A 24,487-nucleotide genomic window follows, 5' to 3' on the forward strand; every position below is an offset into this window, starting at 1 on the left:
CCTGGGGTTTCGCTTCGTTCCCTGGCACGTGTTGTCACATACGACTTTCTTTTAATAGATTCATCAAATGTGTGAATTTATGGTCCGGTGGTAATTCAGTGGAGCGGCATAGAGGGTGACTGAGTAATATATAACATGGGGAAACCAGTGAAACAGCTCGACTCTTAATGCTTCATGTGAGGACCAGTGTTCGTATGTGAGGTGTTTCATGGTACCATATAACAGGTTAATCATCGTGCTGGGGCTCATTTGAGATCATGATTAACTCATTTAACGTTGGGGGCCGCCCTCTACACCCCCCCCCCCTTCCCTCCAGCCCCCCAGCCCCCCTCATGCTTTACGGTGTCGTTAGAGGGGCACTCAAGGGGTCCCCCCCTTTATTGGGTCAGCCCTGCAGTCCTTCCCTCCCTTATCTGTGCCACTTACTTAAGGTCCCTCCCTTCCAGGTTATCTCCGCCGTTTCCGAGGTTCTTCGCTCGTCTCAAGAAGCTTAGTCTCTGGCGTTTGAGCCACCTAGTACTTAGGTCTCGTGTCTGATTTTTGTTTTTTTAGCCGTAATTTTTGGCGCTAATTCTCTCTCTCTCTCTCTCTCTCTCTCTCTCTCTCTCTCTCTCTCTCTCTCTCTCTCTCTCTCTCTCTCCCAGTCTTTTAGTTTCCCTTTTTTTTTTTTTTAAGGTGTTTTCTTGATCACCTCTTTCCTTGGGAACTCCTGCTGCCTTGCCCACCCCAAGAGCCGTGCGAGGTAGGGGGGTGACGCCGGGCGCCGCCCCACAGCATGTGCTCAGGGGGCACCTTGCACCACTGTGTACCGTCAGGAGCCGGTGACAACACCTGTGGGTGCACATCATATGTGCCCGCACGTACTGTACTCGTGACACGTGCATGTGCGCGGGTGCACGTGTGGTGTACACTGTAGTGACTGCATTGGCAGGTACACATCGTGTGTGTATCGCAGCCCCCCCCCCCCCTCTCGTCAAAGGCTCATATAAGAATATACGACGCTAAGGAAGAAAATTTCTTACGTCATAAGATTTCAGTAAAGATATGATCAAGTTTATATCGAGAGGTCGTGACTTGAAGGCTGGTGACGCATCAGATTGTCGAAGGACAAGTGTGTAGATCGCTGGGGACCCGTGACTCACATCAGGGTTTAATGTCCCGCTAACTAATGAGAGCGAGTGTAGGACATTATGTTGTCATCCCTGTATGATTTCAGGAATAATTTGGTTGTTAATTAAGGAAAGGCTTGTTATTATCAAGTACCATAACGCTGCAGGGTTGAATGATGGGAAGTTTGAACCTGTGTCGTATATGTACGAAGCAAAGATGAATATAATGATATACAGACTTTTGTTTTTTTTAACTCGTGGTGAGACATAAATCAACGGAAGCCATCATTACTGCTTCTAGTTATAGTTATTTTGACTTCCTTTGACAGATAAAACTTTCATTAGATATCTGGTATGGATTTGATCCAACTAATGGACAATCATGTGAGTGTGTCTGTAGCGAGAGACTCGAAGATAAGGACTCAAATCTGACTCGTCCAATCCCATTAGTCCTTAATAAGACTCGTACACTAACAGAGCCTCCGAGAGTTACGGATGTTTCCACCGGAAGGAGTGTGAAAGAATAGCAAAGGGCAGAAGAGTGTGAGCGCGTCAGCTGTTTAGAAAACGCACTTTACATTTGGCGTGTTACATTTTTCATGTGTGTGTGTGTGTGTGGTAGTAGATAGACATGGAAATTAGTGTATATCTGCAGCATTGTGATAGTGTCTGTTTATCTGCGGGAAAGATAGGTCACAGCCGGGCTGATCGGCAGATGGAGGGCAGGTGTGTGACGGTCACAGAGCCTGGAGAGGAGAGGATGGCCAGGGACGTCGAGTCATAAGGCCACGTCCCTCTGCGGTGGGAGGGAAGATTCAGGGAGGGTGACGTGGGGTATCTGATGGCCTAAAGTTCAGGGGAAGTGGTTCTCTGATGGGCAGAAGGGCGAGGGAAGTGGCCATTTGATAGGCATAAAGGTCAAATGTGAGGAGGAACCTGGAGGAGAGTATCTTGATATAAAGGAGTCGATGACTTGCGGGTGGGGCAAGTGACTGGTGGGAGACATCCTTCCATCTGCCTGGACGAAAGCGTAAGGCAGCAGACAAATCTCCGGCAGTGATTGGCCTGACCAAACCCTCCTGTTGGTGGCAGGAAGGCTCCACTGGCAGGAGGGAAGGTCATCAGGGAGTGATGCAACTTCTTCAGGAGGGAAGGTGGCAGAAAGATGTAGCATGCCTCAATACGTCGTTTTAATCGTAATTTAGAAAACTTAGACTTCCATCGTAGTGGACTTGAGGACCAGCAGGTCTGTGTGGCTGCATGACGTGAACCTGTCTCTATATACTTGGGCGAGTTCCCTTAGTCGTGGTGTTTTGGGTTGCTGGTCGGGTGTCTTGATCGAGTCCAGGAGAGAGAGATGTGTTTAACACTTTAAGAATCTGGGTCACTACGCATCACATAATCGATCCCGGTCACCGTCGACACTAGCCTGACGCCATGGGTCTCCCACAGCCTCATATGAGAGAGAGAGAGAGAGAGAGAGAGAGAGAGAGAGAGAGAGAGAGAGAGAGAGATGCTGTGGGAACGGAGGGGTTGCATATTGCTTACTCCCGTGTGGTGTCATTACTTCTCCGTATACAGTGAGGAGGGAGTTGTACACTCATGGGGCACTGTTTAGTGAGAGGTGATCTGTAGAGATGTTCTATGGTGAAGAATCGAACGTCTTCGGAGGACATTGAGCATTTTGGGAATCCGATGCGTGACCAGTGTCTATCTCTCTCTCTTTCTTTACAGGAGAATTAGCGTTTTATATTTCATTCAGGACAGAGAAGAGTGGCGTCAACATTAGTTGGACGATACCTGATACTATGTGGAGGAGGGCGCCGGGGGGGAGTGGTATTGATTCTGGGGACATAGTCAACATTGTAGGGATCACTGACGTTTTTATGTCCACTGTGGGCGTGCAACCTTATCCCGTCCGCTCTGAAATGAAGCGAAAAAAATGGGATCACATTTTCTATATTGGAGGAAATCAGACAGTGGTTTTAAGTCTGCCGTTTTGATCGTTAAAACTAAATTATGGTTGCCACATCTACCAAGTATTAGGTTAGATTTGAACGATTGCGATACTTCCACTAGGCTGCTGCCATAGCAAGTGTTCTGTTTGAAGGGGAAGCTTTATGTAATAATTTTTTTTTTCTTTTTTTAAAACTTGTGAATCACTTACCTTGAGGTATAGCCCGATAGTAAAGTTTTGACCGAGATGTTAATTTGAAGCAAACTTCTGTCGCCTGCTATACAGCCACACACACAGGTGTGCGCTACATACAGTAGTTGCACTACCAATGCAAGTTCCACGACACACACACACACACACAAGTTGCGCTCCTTGACACAAGTTGCACCACATACATGTTGAGCTACTTACACATGCGCACGAAACATTATCTCGGTTGTAAATTTGTCCTCCTCTCAGATATGCTGAGTGAAATGCTTTGGTATTTAGAATGGAGAATTCCTGTAATCTTTTTTGTGTCATTTTTTCATTGCCAACTAGACCGCTAGGCTTTGGAACACAGCCTTTACGTGTATGTGAGCGCCATAGCTTCTTGATGATGACAGTTAAGACCTTAATGTGCTTACAGATTTGGTCCTCTATGAGTCGTGTGTTTGAAGGGTTCTTCCCGACCTACCCGTATACACCTAGAGGCCCCAGGTGTTGTTAGGGGCTGGTACTTTAGAAAGTAGGCACACTAACTGTTATCATCTGTGTAAAAGTTTCCAATTTGTGCATTTGTTTGTCTCTGTGTCACGGCCGAACCGTAATTTAGAAGTCCTGGATTTTCAGTGTAGGGACTTCATCATCTTAGTAGGTTTGAAGCTGCCACACATTAACGTTACGGACCATTTTCAGGTGTTAGTGTGTTTGTTACTTTTTTGTATGGCCGAACCGTAGCATCCAGAGGCCAGAAGGTTGTAGTGTAGGTAGCTCAGGATCTGGGCAAGGTATTGAGATACCGCGGATTGGTCTTGAAGGCCGTTCTGAGACTAGGAAAGGCCGGTTTTCAAAAGCCTTTTAGATTACATTAAATTGACGGAACTCATACAGAATAAGTGACCTAGGTGACTCATTGTAGTGTTAAATGGAAGGATGATAAAGACTTTAAAGACCCCTGCCCCTGGGTCTCTAACTGGAAGGATGCCTAAGACTGGAAATATTTTTGAGCCTTTACCTGGATGGACTGCTGGGCTGGGAATAACCTTAGTGATTTAACAAGAGCGCATATTTTACGACGGACCATGTGTGTTTAACATCAAGAATATCTATGATGGGATAGATGCTAGGATGGGAAAGGTTTTGGAATTATAGATTCACGAGCTCTGTAAATATCGGCCACATTGAGGCTGAGGTTCGGTCTACGAGGGTTCCTTGACCTATATATACACACTGTTGTAACGCGAGGGGACGGTGCTACTCTCCTGCCGTATAGTGTTGACATACTTTTAAGGAGACTTATGCCTTCCCCCTTCATCCTCTCTCTCTCTCTCTCTCTCTCTCTCTCTCTCTCTCTCTCTCTCTCTCTCTCTCTCTCTCTCCTGGGCTGACAGCGGCGACACACAATGGCGGAGGGAAGATACCTTTACAACTTTGTAGATAGGGAAAGACTTCATGATATAGTAATTTTATTTCTTTTTATTTCCATCCAGTACAGTCTTGCGTAAGGTAACTTAAATTCGCCATCCTAGCGGATGTAAACTAAGGGGGACGCTAGAGTTCCCGTGACATAGTTAATCACTGAACTATTTTTTTTTCTTACTAACATGACCTAACCTAAGGATGATGATGAGGATATGATGTTACGGTAAATACTGAACTGAAATTTTCTTTTTTGACAACCGTACTCAATCCAGACTATCGTAAACTGTCCAGAGCGGTAGGCCTTTGGTGTAATATTGTCTACCCTTTTATACTTTCTGATGGTTGGACTATAAAGTTTGAGTCGAAGGCAAAGCACCAGACTTTCTTCCATAGTCGAGCAGGTGATTGAGAAAATTCCGAAGTAGATAGTGAAAGAGTAGATATTTAGTCTGTAATTATGTCAATCGTAGCTCCGAAGTAGACGGTAGAAGAGTAGACAATCAGTAATTCTCTGTCAATCGTAGCACTCCCTGCCCCTCAGTAGCTTAATTCCAATCGGTCGATAATGTGGCTAAGATATGATTGTCTTTTGCCCTCGCAGGTGCATCCGTGCGTCTACAAGAAGGACACAGAGGAGCTCCTGGGCAAGCTATTGCCTCACGACGATTCTGTCAACGACCGCTCGCCGGGCTCCAGGTAAGTACATACCACCAACATATTTACTTACCTTCCTACAACGAAATTTTGCGTCCAACCGCACGCCTTCCTTGATTCTCTCTCTAGCGCCACGATCAGTGCGTGGTTTTGCATTCTGGGTTCATCTGGGACTGACTTCAGACATATAACAAGTATTCTGTTGCGTGTATCTGTGGTTCTTCCATACGTTTCTTAATTTTCGTTATGATACATCGAATATTCTTTCTAGCTTTCTTGTATTGCCTTCGTATATTGATGTGTGTTATATATAACGTAGTGGTATTGCAGACTCAATAATTACTTTCTCTGTAGAGGGACTTTAAGTTCGTTTAACATTGTTCTTTGTCCCTTGGTTTTTTTTTGTTATGTTTCTTTGTCTCCTTTCTGTGCCCTGAAGTTCAGAGTTCTTTCAGCCTCTCATCCTGTTGAAGTCCATCTGAATTTTCCCATGTGTATATCCGTTTGCGTGATCGGTAACCATACGACACAGAAGTATTCAGATTTGATTCTTATGTGTTCTCTACACATATTCATCACTAGTCTTGTGTCTCTTGTTGTGACACTGGGTGAGGCTCAAAGAAAATATGACATTTTACCTGGGCCAGAGGAGTGAAACTCGACAGCTAGTTAAGTGCTGGATCAAGGCGCAGTCGTCACTAACCCTCCAGATACTCAGGTGGCTAGTACTAGTAATACACCTCCCTGGTCGGGGGCTGCCTACCAGAGAGAGAGAGAGAGAGAGAGAGAGAGAGAGAGAGAGAGAGAGAGAGAGAGGTTGGAATAAGGAAGGGAGAAAAAGAAGTGGGAGGCAGTGATAATGACTGAAGATAGTTGGCAGTTTTAAGCGATAGCAACTTCCATACGAAGATCTAAAGTTGTCGTTTTAGTGCTCGGAGAGGCGTGAGGAAGGTGGGGGGGATGGTAGAGAGAGAGAGAGAGAGAGAGGTGGAGGAAGTGACTGGGAATGATAAAGACGCGACGCGAAGAAGTTAGGGGGTGAGGGGACGAAAGGGCTTGTTGAGTACATCGGGGTAGTAGCTGGCAGGAGGGGAGTGGCAGAGAGGTAGAGGGGCTATGTTAAGAACTCGGCAGGGGAAGAAGGTGATAGTGATGAAGGTAAAACTGACAGGAAGATTAAGGTAAGGAAATTTAATTGGTAATGGTTTGAAAAACGCCATCATTTTTTTTTTTTTTTTACATTAAAGTTTAAATTTGTTTTAGGTTAGGCTATGTAGGTTGATTGGGCTGAGTTAGGTTAGATTGGGTAAGGTTAGTTTAGTTAAGTTCGGTTGGGTTAGTTATGGTGTGTTAAGTTAGGTCACAGTGGCATTACTTCACATTTTCACCCACTGGTGTCGTATAATACAAACGCTGCCAACGTAATTACCGTGCGTCGAGTAGATGTAGAAATGTATGCTTCGGTCTCTGTCTGCCTATCTGATAACCTATTAGCTTGTACGGGACACTCATGGGGTCCCAGCTCGTACCATTGCGTATGTCATATGTTTAATATTGTTCCGCGCAGTGTTCACTGATTCACTAGTACCGGTATCATATTCATTACATTTACATTGCGTTTTCGCATATCCTTCGTGATTGATGGTTCCCGTAATACATGTTCACGTCATCATAACCCAGAATGTCTTACATCCTCGATTACTCGGATTTTTTGTTTTTTTTTAAGTATTCAGATATCACCCGGGCATCTCCGGCCAATAATTGCGTGTGTGAACTCGGAATAACCGTGAGCACCAGTACCACGCCTTTCGGGATTACGCGCCTTGTTTATCTGCTGTATAGGTACAGTGTTTGCTCTTCTGCTTTGCTACTTCGTCTCTCTCTTGAAAAAGTCGGAAATTAGGATACTTGACGTCCAGCGAATATCCTCATTCATAGACCAGGTCTTTAGTTATCCATCCTCCAGTAGATAACCCCGTTATAGACCATAATGTCTCCTGTTAAACGCCTTCCCATGTATTCCCGTTTATTACTGCCCTCCAGCATTAGCTTCGTCGTAGATCATCAGATCCTTGGTGCTATCTGTAGTCGTGTCCTCCAGCACATAATCTCGTCCTCGATGCCAGATCTTAACGTTTGTCTGACCTTACCAGGTACTGCCATGTTCTCACACGGTTGCCATGGAGAGCGACTTTCAGCACAACTCCTGAAGTGGCCACTGTAGCTTTCCAGGACACTAGCCGAAAACATGCGACTAAATACCACATGGATCTTGTATTTTACGGGTCTGCTCCTCTCTCTCGCTCTGGGGTCATGTTCGCAGCCTAGCATGACAGTGGTGGGGTCCACTTCACAGCAGTGATCGTTATTCTTGGAAACAGCATGCATTCTCTCTGTATTTGCATGTGTGTTTGGCTGCGTGTCTGTGCGGAAAATTACGTCATTGAACTGTACGGGGGGGGGGGGGGGAGTTTATTCGTGGGACCGCCTCTCTTAAACTTGTCAAACAACTTTTTAGGCTTTCTACACTCATCATTTATAGGTTCAACATGGAGTCCATATACCCACTTCTCTTCTAATATCAAAGTATTTCTTTGCACCTTTTTCCATCAATTATCTTGCTTAATTTCATGTTATGGCATGTACCAGTCATATCTTGTTCTTGAGAACTGTTGGCTATCGACCGATTGAAACTGGTTTAGAAACTTGAAGGTTGTGATCAAGTCACCCTTTTCTCCTGAACAGCTTGCTGAATGTGTCCTCATCCGTATACTCTCATGCTGTTGTGATATTTGCCAGCAGACAGGTTTCATCCCTAACAGTAAGTTTTGAAGTGGAGCTGTAACGTTCAGGTTAGGTACAGTGCAAACTCCCAAGGCCCCCCCCCCCCTCCCACACACACACACACACACACATTCACACACACATTCCTGAAGCTGTTTTTTGGTTGGATTATATTCGTGTCGAGGTATCTTCTTTCACCCTGACCCCATCCTCATTATTTTGTATTTCACCTGTGACGAATTCCATCAACCATGGACATGACCAATCTTGGAGTTTGTATAGGTCCCCTTGGAAGCTGATGCACTCCTGATCATTCTTTTGCCTTCGGGATGGTTGCATGTGTGTGTGTGTGTGCTTTATGGTATATATATATATATATATATATATATATATATATATATATATATTGAACACGTATGATCGATTTGAATACTTGTAAGAAGTGTAAAACCTACGTTGATAATTTGTATTGTACTGAAAATGCGGAAACAGAAGTCGGTCGACATTTATTTCAAGTGTAAACCACCAGAGGGTTGGTTAGTGCCGCTCCTCGTTCTCTAGTTGGCACTGCTATACAGATTGTCTGAGGACGAGCGTTCATAAGACGCGGTCCCGTGCCAAGCATAGAACTGACAAATCTAACAGCAACAGCAACAAGCACTTGCATTCATCAGTCTCCAGTCCCAGTTGCACACACACATGACATTTATTTCATGCGCTGCGCTCGCTCACATTTACTTCTCCCTTCACTGTTAACTCTCAGAAGACGTTCGTACTCGTCGAATGAAACGCCCTTGACGTCTGTGGCGTTACGGCTGAGGTGAAAACTATGAATATTTGTTATGTAACGCGTTACTAAAGGAGCCAGGCTGGCTGCTAAATTATTTACCACTAACTTCCACCGGACCCGTCTGTAGTGCTCCGAGAGGTTAGTGGTTCCTTTTTTAAAGTAATTACCACTAACCTCCACTGGATAAGTCTCTGATACAGGTTAGTGGTTCCTTTTTTAAAGTAATTACCACTAACCTCCACTGGATCAGTCTCTGATACAGGTTAGTGGTTCCTTTTTTAAAGTATTTACCACTAACTTCCACTGGATCAGTCTGTAATATAGGTTAGTGGTTTCTTTTTTTTCAATATTTACCACTAGCTTCCAGTGGATCAGTCTATAATACAGGTTAATGCTTCCTTTTTTTTAAGTATTTACCACTAACTTCCACCGGAACCGTCAATAATGCATGTTAGTGGTTCATGTTTCAAGTATTTACCACTATTTTCCAGCGAGTCTGTCAATAGTTCTCCAAGAGGTCAGTGGTTCCTGTAGTATTTACAACCCACTTTTACGATATCCACCTCACCTCACGTACCGAGAGAAGCTCGTGGTTCGAAAGAGGAATATAACGTTTTATAAGGGCCTGTGTGTCCTTCCTACGGAGGTTCGTGAGTGGATGTGTAAAAAAAAAAAAAATAAAAATGATCAGTGCTTAAGAAATATCATCCAGATGGTCCATTATGAAGGAAGTTTAAAGGGTCAGTTAACGTATTCGAAAGAGTTCTGCATTTATTTTAACCGAGTTTATAGCGAATTTCTAAAAAGATTCGATATGGATCACGTCAGCAATTGATTTATAGAGTATATAGATATTTTTTTCTTTTCATTTGGACAAACAACCTTTTCCGTTATTGTTATAGTGTTCTGTATTATATTAACTATTGTCATCATTCATGTTTCATTTTGAAGTTAAACATTGATTATATTTATAGGTTCTTTGTGGTCAGAGATGAAAGTTAATTTTGTTTATTAAGAAAGTACTTTAGGAGAAATAAGATTTATGTAACTGATGGTAAAGAACTTTGTGAAGAATTAATGAAGGCGGGAATAAACCAGAAGTCACCAACGTAGTGGCATACGTAAGGAAGGCGTAAACATACCCACCACAGATGGCAGACCCGTCTTATTTGTTGTCGCTCGGCGGGCGCTGTCGCACCGGAAAGCGTGCCAATAATTTCCCATTTTTAACAACTGTGACAACCCACACACACACACACACACACACACACACACACACACACACACACACACACACACACATATTCTCTCTCTCTCTCTCTCTCTCTCTCTCTCTCTCTCTCTCTCTCTCTCTCTCTCTCTGTCCCCTGACGTGTACGATAATCCTAACAGTATTTCATCTCGTTTATGGCAAGAAGTTGGCGTGATTATGCCCGACAGTAATATACAAGAGCAGATGCAGAGAGAGAAAAACAACTACCACCTCGGGATCTCTAACACTGAACGCCAGACGGGCTTCATAACCCAAGTCTTCTGTGCCATTGACTTTGGAGAGGCGAATAAACTAGGCCACAGTCTCTGTTCGCTCCGGCTTGAAGATCATATGATTTCATGGTGCTACGGTTGCCCGAGTCGTTACTCAGTATCATGACAGTGTGAGGACCAGTTAGTCATAGTTTCATGACAGTGTGTAAGGGTGGGAATGCGTGCGTGCGTGTGTCTGTATGGGGCGAGGCGAGCTGTTACACCACACTGCTGTTGGTATTTCCGAGGTGAACATGGCTGTGCGGTTAGTCAGGACAAGGCAGTGTGTGGGTATTATATTGGTAATATATATATATATATATATATATATATATATATATATATATATATATATATATATATATATATATATTGTGTGTGTGTTGGGATGGTAAACACAGGGGAGCTTTTGAGTTTTATTCATCCAACGTTTCGGCTTGTGTAGAAGCCTCCTTCAGGGAAACTAAGATACAAAGATACAAGTACGTATATCCCCGCAAGTGAGTGCTGCCTCGCCGGACGTCGCTCTGTGTTCCTATTCCTCGGCCACCCGTGTTTCGCGTTCCTCTGCCGTATTCCCCTGCTTTCTTTGACCGCCAGTTTGGCTGTTGGTCCTGCCCAACACAAAGCATTCACGACGGTGTATTACTTCATACGCGCAAATGTAGGTAGCCTCCACAGCTTTTCTTGCTTGCTCAGTCCGTACTCGTGTATGTGGGGAAACAAACGCATTCTAAGTCCTGTGATAACGTATATCAGGGTTTTGTTCGCTTCTCCTTTTAGCAATACCTCGCCTTGTTTCCCCATATTATATGACCAGATATCCAGACCATGGTATAGTGCATATCACGGTATTCTTGTGTTTACTCGCCATTCCAAACCACTCATGTATGATACTGAATAATTTATGTACGTATAAATTAAACTCGCTGTCAAAATGAAAACAAAGGCTCCAAGTCTTCGACTGTTTCAAGCCATTTTCAAGGATGGAGCTAAGGAGAGAGGACTGAGCCTTTGAGGAAATATCTTCACTTGGCCCCCTACTCTGCTCCCCTTTTGGAAAATTAGAAAAACGAGAGGGAAGGATTTCCAGCCCCCCGCTCCCTCCCCTTTTAGTCGCCTTCTACGACACGCAGGTAATACGTGCAAAGTATTCTTTCTCCCCTATCCCCAGGGATGATATATATATATATATATATATATATATATATATATATATATATATATATATATATATAATATTTGTATTTACTAGACTGCTCATTGATGTGTCGTTGAGGACAGTGCACGTCGCTAACATCGGAGCAGCAGGCTGCGTCCCAAACCGTTCTTTACCCGTAAGCATCCGACGAAAAGAGTCGCTTTTTGCTGGAAATATGTTGTGTGGGATACGGCAGAATCCCAGAGTGTCTTGCGTAACGATGAGTCCTGTGACAGATGGTCCGCTGCGGGCGTGTGTAGTAAGACGACTAGGCTGTGAACCAATTGACCCAAAGTCCACTGCATGTAAAGTCCCCCCCGGTTCATTTATGGTATGGGATTGTCTCAGATTTTATGGTGTTGGGGACCTTGTAGCGTTGCCAGAGAATGAAACTATGAACAGGCATACGTTACCTCGAGTTGATGTGTGACCATCTTCCAGATTCTCTGGAAGAAGTGCAAGGCTGAATTGTTCATGCAGGTTGGGGCTCCCTGCCAAACTAGTCACTCAGTGGCTTAAGGACTGTAAATAGTGGAGATTCCCAATGATTGGCTCGGGAACTCACCGGATTTGAATCCAGTGGAAAACTTGTAGGCTCTTCTGAAAAATGCAATTACTCAATAGTGATACTTCTTCGCTACATAGGCTGGAGGCCGCCATTCGTGAAATTTGTGTAAAGATGGAGGCTAGATGTCTGCAGAACTTTGATGATTTAGTTACGGGTAGTTTCAAGGAGCATGTGTAAAGAAACGGGAAAATCAGTTAAGTCCTGGTTGATGGTGAATACAGTTTCATGGTTTTATTTTTATTGGTTGTGCTGCAGTTCCCCCGTGCGCCTACTTCATTGGCGGACACTGGAGAAGGTATATTGTTACGGTTGATAGGGATGCTTTTTGGATTGTCTTGAGAGTATGTCGGATGGGAGGTAAACTGCTAGAAGCAGTGAGAAGTTTTATCAAGGGTGTAATGCATGTGTACGAGTAGGATGAGAGTGATTAATTCCAAGTGGAGGTGAGGGAAGTAAATGCAAGGGTCTTGGAGACGAGGCGAGTATGCAACCGTAGGGGATGAGCGGGCCTGGGAAGTGAGTCAGTTGTTGTTTGTCTCGCACCATCTCCATTCGTTCCGCCACCGTCTTGTCCCTTCTCTTCTCATCCTGTCTCGTCCTCTGCCATCCCGTGTCCTTTCGTCTCGTCTCTTCTGGTCCCGTCCTGTCTTGTCGCGCCGCGTTTCGTCACGTCCTGTCCCTTACTTGTTCTCATGTCTCGTTTCGTCTCGTCTCCCCGTCCGGCCCTTTGTGTGAACGTGTTTAATCTTTGTTGTAAATTCTTGTTTAAGCTTTGTTTGAACTTGTTTATATCTTGTGTGAACATGTTTAAACTTTGTGTGAACTTGTTCAAATCTAAAGATTTGCTCGTTTGTATTCATCCGTTCTTAATCGGACCTCATCCCCGTTCCCCCTCTCCCTGACTCTTAGTACACAATTGTCATAGATCATGAACTCTCCTGAACCCGTTGAATACAACGTTCTGACCCTAAGTACGACGGCACGACCCTTGGTTATGGTTGGGTGACCTTTAGCAAGACCTTAAAGGTAGGTCATAGGCCAAGTCATCATACCTAAGTAAGGAATGTTCCAGAATACACCCGTAAATGTAATGTATGTATATATATATATATATATATATATATATATATATATATATATATATATATATATATATATATATATTAGTATTCATTTAACCTATGAACGTTTAACTTCTTAGGGCGAACCGTATTTTTTTTCCATGATCAATAAGTCCTGAATTTGAATCTGCTCTTGCAAGACACAGTGGCTGAGGTCAGGCCTCTGTTCGTGTGTCGGTGTATTTCTGGAACGTGTTCCACAGGTTGCTTATTTGGGCTCTAGTCCTACCAGCTGCCATGGTTCATTAAGACCAACGTCAGCCTTTATCCATCAGCTGAAAATTATTGACACCATGTGTTGAGGAGAATTCTGAATCCACATACACACGCGCTATATATAGATTATCTATCTATGCGGCCTGTATTGGTATATCACACCCAATTTGTCAAGAAATTAAGCTCCTGTACCCCCTGGTGTCTGCGCCCCGTACGTACGTCTGGTGTGCTGGATTTCAAATAATAGTCGTTACGGGTGAGGGAGGACGCAGTGTTGCCAATAGCTGGCCTTTTTGTTTGGGTGGGGGTGAGGGGTGGGGTAAGACTTGCATTTGTTGTCAGAAACTGATCCTTAGCAGTCCGAAGTTGACAGTTTACTGTATCGTTATGTGTGATTATTATTATTATCATTTAATTGTTAAATCTTTAGGGTAATATTATCGAGTACGAGGGTTGGAGATTCAGTAAGACGTTAACGAGGACAAGTTTTAAGCTGCATGTTGCAGTCAACACATGGTGGGTTTTTCTGAGACAGTTCTTTGTGCGGCTTCGTGATACCATTGTTAAAAATACCTCCAGTGTGGTGAGCTGCTTACGTTAGGGAAAATAATTTGAATAAAGAATTGCTTATTTTGATGTATATGGTGGTGATGGAAGTTGTCAATGCTTCGTACTTGCTTGGGCGTCTTTGGGGTTGGGGCATAACCCCTCCCCCCTTGTAAAATGAGAAACTAACGTATGTTCTTACTCTGTGTGTGTGTTTGTGTGTGTGTATTATGGGGAGAAAGTTTTACACTGGTATGTATCGGCTGTATGACTTAAGGCATGGAAGACTGAAATACTGCCTCTGAAATTCAGAAGTGCCATATGTACCTTGAATATCTGGGACCCAAGACTCCACCACTTTCCCATCAGACATCAGCAACCTAGCATGGGATGCACGGTAGAGAAGGTCAAGAGTGCATTGCACAGGTGCCTACAGAGTGTACCATACCAGCCAGGCTGTGGGGGCCTGAGGGCTGTGGCTTCCAACAACTTGGTCGACCAACGACCCAGTCCAGCGGCCACTTGGTATACCTTGAGCAAACCTACGGAATGATAAACCCATCATATTCCACAATGTGGAGGGCTCCCACATCCCACTCCCCTTGCCTCTCTGTGATGGCATAATTTAAAAAGTTGGTCCCATTGATTTTGCCCTCCATTCCCCCTACCCCTTGGAATTTTGCCCTCCCTTCCCCCTACCCCTTGGAAAAATCCGTGACAACGCTCCTGCTTACGTAAATGTGTCTTTAAGTATAGTTGTGGGCATTTGATGTCCTCAGCCCTTATACACACAGCAGTAGTGTGAATACCGCACCAACGAACAGGAAGTGTAATTTTTCAATCCAGCTTCATTACTACACCGCTCCACGTCCTATGGCGTGGGCGTGACGCGATACAGGCCCAGGGCAACGTCGAGTGTGTGTGTGTGTGTGTGTTTGTATTGCTCATGCAGATGTAGGTGACGTGGTGACTGTTGGTTACGTTAGTGAGGCTCCCAGGCTTGCAGACCTCGGGTGCAGGACGAGCTGCTTGGTCATGCACCTCTGCTTTTTTTCCCCCCGACTTGTCCGGCGGCGTGTGGGCGGTGGGGCCTCCTGCACCAGACCAGCACATGCCAGCGGCTTTTGTATGTTTGTGCATGGTGTTCGCCACCCGTACCTGTATGATCATTGTTATTACTATTTATTTTCATACCATTCGCCATTTCCCGAGTTAGCGAGGTAGCATTTAGAACAGGGGGCTGAACCTTTGAGGGAAGATCCTCACTAGGCCCCCTTCTCTGTTCTTTCTTTCGGAAAATTAATAACGAGAGGGGAGTATTTCCAGCCCCCCGCTCCCTCCCCTTTTAGTCGCCTTCTACGACACGCAGGGAATACGTGGGAAGTATTTTCTCTCCCCTATTATTATTATCATTATTATTATTATTATTATTATCATTATTATTATTATTATTATCATTATTATTATTATTATTATTATTATTATTATTATTATTTATTACAACGACCAACAACTACTGCTACTACTATATCATCATTCATGTAAATTATTAAAGGACCATTTATTGGAAATGGCCATATTTGGAGGTCGTGTTGGTCATATTTATGTGATATCTGTTGTATTCATGTACTTAGACTGTAGGTATTTCTCGCCGTATAACAAGTTAGCCGAGACTCGTGATAGTCTGTGATGACCTTGACAATGAACCGTGGTTGTAAAACGACTAATCGTGAAGACTCATGACGTCATGAGTCACAGACCATCACATGCCAACATTTTAATAGTTGAATGCTCGTGTTTATATGAGAGTAATGCAATATTTCCATTATTGTGATCATATGCTGAAGTGTATTAACTGTGAACAATAACATAAAGGAAAAGATACGATACACGTCTTTAACCTTTTATGTTGTAAAAGTATGTTGTATACAACGACAGTGTTTCAGTTCGTCCAGACACTTCACAGGGTGATAGCCAATATAAATGACGATTACCGCAGTTGAATTGTAGTAAAACTGTTTTCCAGGTTGGCTTGTGTTTCACAACAGACCAATAATTTCGTGACCAGAGGCAGTGAACTCTTTTCTCCAGTGTCAAGATCACAGGATCAGAAAAACGCCACAATATATGCGACAGTCTCGACGGGACTCGGGGAATTATAACAGGAAGGGAAGCGAAGCGTGTTCTCCACAGCCTCGCCGGATCTAAACTTCGTCGAAATTTTGATTATTTGATGCCCTTGTAAAATTGCGCTACATTGCGCAGAATGAAGAGCGGGAAAGAATTATTATCTTAAAAATTGCATGAAAGAATTACCTTAATTTTAACTAATAATTGTATAATACACCAGTTAATATGGTTGAATATGTACGAAACGTACACATTTACCAGGGGTATTACCTCCAACTTAACTGTATTACTAATGATTTACGGGAACTTCCTTTTTACACAGACTGCATTAGTAGTCCCGTTACCTCTCTTTCGTTACTGTAAAGTTGTGTATAGATGTTTAAAGTCGTATATACAGGTTAGGTTATAATGGGGTCCAGAAGTAGCCTCTTTTGTCTCTCAGAAACAGCTTGCCTCTCCTAGTGGCGCCACGGCTGGAGTTAGGGTAGCTGGGGGGAACTATATACTACCATAACATTGGCAAAGTTTAGGTCATAAATTTGACGCAGTACTCAAGGCTTTCCCTTTGTGTGGGTTTATGAATATGGGCGAGAGATGAGGTTAATGAAGAAAGGAGGGAGGAGGGATATCATAGAGAGAGGGAAAAAAATAGAGGGATGGTAAAGAAACTGTGATAGCGGGAGGGAGGAATGAAGGGTGGAAAGGAGACATATGAGGCAAACAACAAAACATAAAAGAAATAGGAAATGTGACACATACTCATTCGCCCACGGACCGAGACTCTGTGCATCAACTCGTTCAGTCACACACACACACACACACACACACACACACACACACACACTGTATAATACTACTACCACAGCCTAACCTATGCCAGTATCCCTAACCAGCCACCTCTCTCCTCCCCCTCCTCAGGTTAGTCTCGTCGGACGGCGTGACGCGCAGCCTGTGGGGACCCTCGTACGGCGCCACCTTCAGGAGGGAGGGCTCCATGTTCCGCAGTGACCCCCCCGCCACATACATCGCCCCCGTCCCCGCGGAAGTCATCCACGGCGCGCACTCCTCCTTCTATTACTGCCAGATTGTGAAGGTAAGGATATGGACGCTTGGGATAGAAGGATGAACGTTGGTTGGGTAAGCAGAGAGGGAACGTAGGAAGGGAAGAGCAAAGTCGTAGATAAAGAGGATAAAGGTTTGGAAAGCTAGTTGCGATAATAAGACAAAGAAAATGGACAAAATGGATAACCCTAAGACCCTGATAGAAAGGGATGAATTTGGATAGAATGAGTAAGAATGGTGTAATTTTAGGCTGAATTACAAAATCTAGTTAAACGCAAGAGTAACTTGCGTGGATACGAACTCTTGAATGTTTTGGAAAACTAGAATAAAACTTGATCTGGATATATTAAAGGAACAGCAGGTGGAGGGGTAACTGGATAACGGAGGTGAATGAAGATAGTATGAGGACTGTATTTAGAAGAGTTTGATGAATGTATTGAGAAGAGTTGAAGTACGCAAGAATGAGAAAGTGGATATGAAATGGCAGCGATGGAGCAGAATCATGACAGGAGGTTAATGATAAGAGAAGGTTAAGAAGGATAAGAGAGTTGAGCTGATGGTCTAGAAAGGGTGCGACGAGATACATGTAGTTAACTGATTTGTGCCGGTATTACCGGCTACCTACTTGAGCACCCCCATGCCCATCCTGTGAGCGGTAGCACAAAAAAAAGAATTTCAGAGGTCACGAAGGATCTTTGTCAAACCCCAGTGGGCGGCTGCTTTTTATTTACGTTAATTGTTTGCATAATTGGTTCATTACATAAGTTACGTTACGTACATTAATTAGTCTTTCACATGGTAAGTTTTACCCACTAGATACAAACAGTGGATACAATCTTAGAATTTCAGGTATGTTGTTATTAACTAAGGTGTTGTGACATTTCTTGCAGAGTTTGTTAAGTAGTTATTGGAAGAGATTTCCTCTCTGTTATACAACAAATAGTAATCACACACACACACACACACACACACACACACACACACACACACACACCGGCTTAGGCTTGTGTGTGTGTGTGTGTGTGTGTGTGTGTGTGTGTGTGTATAGGCATAGGAGGAAAGACATGGTACATACTGTATATAAAGAGACGGGTCAACACGAGTGTAAAACTCTCTCCTCGTAACGCACAAATGTTAATTCTCACACACTATCTCTCATGTTGGTTTATATAGATTAGGAACACAGCTAAAAAAAAAAAAATGTCATACATTGGTACGAGAAAGGTAACTAAATGAGACGCAAAGTAGATGTAAGGATGATAGATGTTGTAAAACCTGTCAAATTTGTTTTAACTTCCGGGTGCTGGGTGAATCATCTTATACAACTGCCCCGACTGTGCCTTCAAGACGAGATGGCTCTGCTGCTGAATAAAATCAAAATTAATTTCAGCCTAATGACCAGGGATTTCCCCCCCCTTTTCTTCCCACCATAGAATGGTTCGTGTCAGCGTCAGATATTGCAAAGCCTTTTAAAAGCCTTTGCAGTAAGACAGTCATGTGTCTTGTCTTGTGAGGCTCGGGGGAAGGAGGTGTTCCTCCCTCGTCCACCTACACACCCTCACCACGTGGGCCACCCTGCTGCTGGGTTAGGGAGCCAAGGTAGAAGAACACTTTAACACCCGTCCCGCACCGTCGTAGGAACCCCCAGCACACCAGTGTGAACACCATACCCCGTTCCCCAGGCCACCCCGCCTTTCACCTCCCCTAACCTGACACCCCAGTACACGCTACTGGGGGGTGGTGTGTAGAGGTGCGGGGTGCAGTACACCGCCAGATTAGTGAGGCTTAACCCACAACTTGTGTCGTTGCAGCTGGCGATACGAGGCAAGGCGCCCGACGGACCGCTCAAGATCAAGATAAAGCACAAGGTAAGTTGCCCCCCCCACCCTCGACCCCTTCGCCAGGACCTGCCTGACAGTACCAGACGGTGGGGCTGGGGGAGGGGGGGGACTCTGCATGACGACACAAAGACCTGACTGATGGTGTAGTGGGGAGGGGAGGGGGGCGGGGTACGAGGATCCTCCAAGGGGGCCAGTGTGGCGATACTGGGGCCCAGGAAGGAAGGGTTGGGATGGCTAGAGGAAGGGACGGGGTGGCGTCTTTAGAAAAAAGGGAAAAGAAAAGGATTAGGGGTGTATAAAGAAGGGCTAGGATGCGTCATGGTGTGTGTGTGTGTGTGTGTGGGAGGGGTTAGGATGTGCGTAGGGTGGGGCTGCTCCCCTTCCCAATTACATTGAGAATATAGCCTGTGTATTTCATCATGGCAGCCCTGCAGTAAGTCTTGAGCAAACCTCCAGAATGTTGAACCCATCGCACCCCACTTTGCGGAGCTCCCATACACCCCAATATGGGGAGAGCTTGCCCACACCTCACTATGGGGAGCTTCTATCGCCATGCCTGTGAAGGCTAGTCCCATTGATTTTGGACCCCTACCCTCGCCTGGAAAAAATCCTGTGGACGCCTATGGGTGTGTGGGACAGGCTGGGGCGTGTCAGCTGGTGTGTGTGTGTGTGTGTGTAATACGGGCTGGGGTGTTTGTCAAGAGGGTGGTTTAGGTGGGCTAGGGTGTGTAAGATTGGTACGAGTTATTTCAAGCTGGGTACGGGACGGGCTGGGATGTGTGGGATAGGCTAGGGTGTGTCAAAGGGGGATATGGGACGGGCTGGGATGTGTGGAACTGGCTAAGGTTTGTGAGATGGGTTGGAGTTTTGAGAGACTAGCTAGGGTATGTGACTCGCTAGGGTGTGTGGGACTAGCTAGGGTGTGTGAGATTAGCTAGGGTGTATGACTCGCTGGGGTGTGTGGGACTAGCTAGGGTGGGTGGGGCGGGCTAGGGTGTGTGAGATTAGCTAGGGTGTGTGACTCGCAAGGGTGTGTGGGGCTAGCTAGGGTGTGGTGGGACGGGCTGCGGTGAATCCTGATCATAACTGTGCAGTGCAGTACAGTCTCCAGGTGGGACATCCCGGGCAGGAGTCGTTCAAGCTGCAGTCAAGTTAACAGAAATACAGACATCAGTTTTCCGTCAGGGATGTTGGGCAGTGTATGTTATGTCAGTTATTGCTCTCTCAGTGTTATGCTACAAAATGTAAGAGTTCTCTCAAAGTATTTAACAATGTTAGTGAGGTTGTGATTGAGAGACTTTAAAGACGGTACACTAGAGAGTGGAGGAGAACAGCTTAGTGGAACGAGGCTGTGGGAGGGGGGGGGGGGGGCGGCGGATTAGGAAGAGCTGGTCTGGACGTACTTGATGGACGCTGACGGATGACCAACCAGCCCTTCCTGTAACTCTCTCTCTCTCTCTCTCTCTCTCTCTCTCTCTCTCTCTCTCTCTCTCTCTCTCTCTCTCTCTCTCTCTCTCTCTCTCTCTCGCAGGCCACGCACCTACCCAGGGCGTGTGTAATCTTAGAATAAGTCTTGTTACCTAAAACTAAGGTGTTAGAATATTTTTCGGTTGGTGGCCTGAATGACCCAGTCAGTTTGATAGGACTTAAAAACCAACCAATCAGCTTTCTTCCATTCTCTCCTTTTTACCGTTTGTTATAATTGTATGTCTCTATATCTTCTTCATTTATATTTTTTCTAATGAATTTGATATTTCATAAAATATTTTTCTAATGTATTTTTGTGTTTCGTTGGTCAGTCGCGGAAGTTGGCGGAGCTGAGCGTGTTCCACGACCAGGAGAAGGGCTCGTCCGAACACAACGTCACCGACCTCGGCCTCACCTTCTCCCTCCCGGACCAGGTGAGTAACCCGGCCGTTTATATGGTTCACGGTCGCTTCTTTTAGAAATAAGGAGTTCCACTCCTGGGTATCACCTGCAGCAGATGTGGGAGGCGTGCCAAACACGCCGCCACCTCGACGTTCATATGAGCGATGGCCAGAGATGTTGCCAACACCGGATGCGTTCGCCTGACGCGTCACCCGTACTGGATGAAGAAGGGCTATACTGTACGTACGGTAGTGGATGAAGAAGGGTTATACTGTACGTACGTTAGTGGATGAAGATTATACTGTACGTACTGTAGTGGATGAAGAAGGGTTATACTATACGTTCCGTAGTGGATGAAGAAGGGTTATACTGTACGTACGGTAGTGGATGAAGAAGTGTTGTACTGTACGTACGGTATTGGATGAAGAAGGGTTATACTATACGTTCCGTAGTAGATGAAGAAGGGTTATACTGTACGTACGGTAGTGGATGAAGAAGTGTTGTACTGTACGTACGGTATTAGATGAAGAAGGGTTATACTGTACAAACGGTTGTGATGAATGTTTATACTGTACGTACGGCACTGGACGAAGGTTATACTGTCCTTACGATTGTGGATGAAGAAGGGATATACTGTACGTACGTGGGAGTTAGAAGGCGTGCGTGATAACGCGGACGTGAGGAGTAAATTACGCATTATTTTTTTGTCCTTGCGCCAAGTACCACTCATATCTCATGTTTGTAAGCTCTTTACGACCTGCCAAATTACGAGGGAATTTTTATCAGTATGTTATGTAATATACAGTCGTGTGCTACGTGTTGCCTGCCCTGACCTTATGCTAGTAGAATTAGTGTCAGGTCAGGTGAGGTCGGGCGGGTATGGGATGAAAAAGGATAGGGAGATGGGCAGGAAAGAAAAGTTGTGTATTTTGAAGAAGAATATATGTGAAGACAGCTGGTAAAAGGAAAAATGGTGATGTGTGTGAGGTAAAGTTTAAGCCGGTAGCGTAGATTTCACGATACGAGGCGAGTCCGTAAGGTGACTCTGGGCTGCTCTTCAGCATCCATAAGTCAGGATAGTAGTAACTCAAATGGCTCTCTCTCTCTCTCTCTCCCGGTTCTACCCGGCTATGCAGTGAGGCAACACTTCATTACCTTTCAAGTTTCACTCCTTTTGGTCCTAGGTTGCTGTCTTTTGTTTCTGCCTCACGCACACTCGTAAACACAAGTCGGCAACACTGTATACCTGTAGGTAGAACTGTGTCTTGCGTTTATCATCAAGTTGCCCTCGCCATGATATTGCACCACCACCACCACCACCACCAGTGTGATCACGGTGAAGGATTCAGCCAGACAGCGAGGGACCCTAGAATTAAGCCGCGTAACGAAGAAAGATCGACTTGATGGAGCCGGACTGCTGTGAATGTCAAGGTTGTAGGATCGAACACCACTGAAATCCTCCTTCCCCTTCCCCCCCCCCCCCCCCCCCCCCCAGCTCAACGTGAACAGCCACAACAGCAGGTCGGAGAGTAGTGTCACGAAGAGACGGAGAGAATTAACTTAAACCTCAGGTGTTTCGTAGAGAACAGTTCTTTGTATAAATGTAGAAATAAAACAAACCAAGTTCATAACACTAAGCATTAAACATGTTAGACATGGTGTTAATAAGTATTGGATATTACAAGAGGTGTAGAGGAATGGAATGACTGAATTATGGGTTTGTGAATGTAGACAGCGTACATAAGATTAAGGATTTTTACGATAATAGATTTTTTCGGTGACACACACACACACACACACACACACACGTACGTACGTACGTACGTAGGCGTCCCAGAACACGACAGAACGGCTTTTTTTCTTTTTTTTGTGAAGGCGTTCCTTCTGATCTGCTGCTACCCAGATGTGAACTGGGTAGCAAGCAAGTCAGGCCATCGTAACCAAAGGCCGTACCGTCGTGTTCAAGGGTCGTACCGCCGTGCTCTAGGGGGTTAAAACACTGGCGGACGTACCTGGTCAGACCACAACGACCTCTGTGGCACGACCAGGGGCCTCACGACAAGCGGTCGTATATATAAACAATTTAATTCGTCGTTCGCCAGTTGACATTTATGGTTGACAGCCTCTTTACCGGGATTGTTTCTGTTGGCAGTTCATGCTTTCTGTTTCTTGTTTATCTATCGACGTGTGTGTGTGTGTGTGTGTGTGTGTATGTGTATGTTTGTGTGTGTATATAATTATTATTATTATTATTATTATTATTATTAGTAGTAGTAGTAGTAGTAGTAGTAGTAGTAGTAGTAGTAGTAATAATAATAGTAGTAGTATGTATCATTATGAAGCACTGCGTGTATATGTCTGTATCAGTGTATATACGTAATCACCCGGGTGGGGAAGGGGGAGGGGGGGTTAGAGATGGGGGTCTGGTGTAAGGGGTAGGGGTGTTGTCAGACAGGTTGGGGGCTGGTCTTGGGCTGGGGTGAGGGTTGATGGTGGGCCAGTAGCGGTTGGTCGAGTTGTCCTAACCCTTGGGGAGGGTAGACAACTGGTATATATATATATATATATATATATATATATATATATATATATATATATATATATATAAAACTCCAGCACCCCTTCTGCAGGGGTTCCTGCTGCTCAAGGCTGCGCTGCTTCCAGCAGCAGGGAAAATTAGACTCCTTTAGAATGAGAAGTTCCTCGACGAGATAGTACCTCAGTGATCCATCAGTACCTCAGTGATCCATCGTGGACGAGTGTGAGGGAGTACAAAACACACACACACACACACACACACACCCATGTAGGTAGATAGATAAATAGATAATGTTAGCAGACCATTCCCGTCCGGGGTTACACTGTTCGTGATAAGTAACCTTTAGCGAGGCTGTGCCACCATCACTTGACGAAACAATAGTGTCTCATCACCCAACAACCTCTTGCTTCCAATGAATCCATCATGCCCCTGCTCCTGAGCGCAGCGCAGTCTTGGGATGCAGCAGGGACCCGTAGACAACACTAGGGGCTTTTAAGAATAGGGTCTTGGCGGTAATCACCGCGTCATTGTCGTGTTTTGTAGTATTTTAGCTGATGTGTTGTCGAGCATATAGACAGCTCAAGATAATGTACTATATGTGTGAGCACGTACTGGTGTATGAGAGGTGGCCTCTCACTTCGCCCACAGCAGCTAGGGGAGGTGTTTCTGTGTCGAGGGGGCGGCGTGGGGCATGGTGGAGTTAAAAAAAAAAATGTTTTATCCTTAAGGGAAGAATGAAGTGTTGAGGGGAAGCAGTAGTGTATACTGAAGGAGGAAGATGGCGTATGTTGATGGGGAGGGTAGTGTTTACGGAAGGGGGAGGGTGGTGTTTACTGAAGGGGGAGGATAGTGTTATGTCAAATGAGAGGGTAGTATATAGTGAAGGGGGAGGGTTATGATATACCGAAGGGGAGGATAGTGTATACTGAAGGGCAGAGGTGATGTATACTGAA

General features: G+C 44.9%; 1 protein-coding gene across 2 annotated transcripts in view; it reads left to right on the plus strand.

The window, feature by feature from the left end:
* LOC139757095 (uncharacterized) overlaps nt 1-24,487 on the plus strand; it is a 158,983-nt gene that overhangs the window by 46,260 nt on the left and 88,236 nt on the right. For both annotated transcript variants that reach the window (XM_071677188.1, XM_071677196.1), the window contains exons 6-9: nt 5,291-5,385; nt 17,142-17,316; nt 19,097-19,153; nt 20,926-21,027. In XM_071677188.1, coding sequence (XP_071533289.1) covers nt 5,291-5,385; nt 17,142-17,316; nt 19,097-19,153; nt 20,926-21,027 — 429 coding nt within the window. The remainder of the gene's footprint in view (nt 1-5,290; nt 5,386-17,141; nt 17,317-19,096; nt 19,154-20,925; nt 21,028-24,487) is intronic.

The sequence above is a fragment of the Panulirus ornatus genome, chromosome 2, assembly GCF_036320965.1.
Source record: "Panulirus ornatus isolate Po-2019 chromosome 2, ASM3632096v1, whole genome shotgun sequence".
Taxonomy (NCBI): Eukaryota; Metazoa; Arthropoda; class Malacostraca; order Decapoda; family Palinuridae; genus Panulirus; species Panulirus ornatus.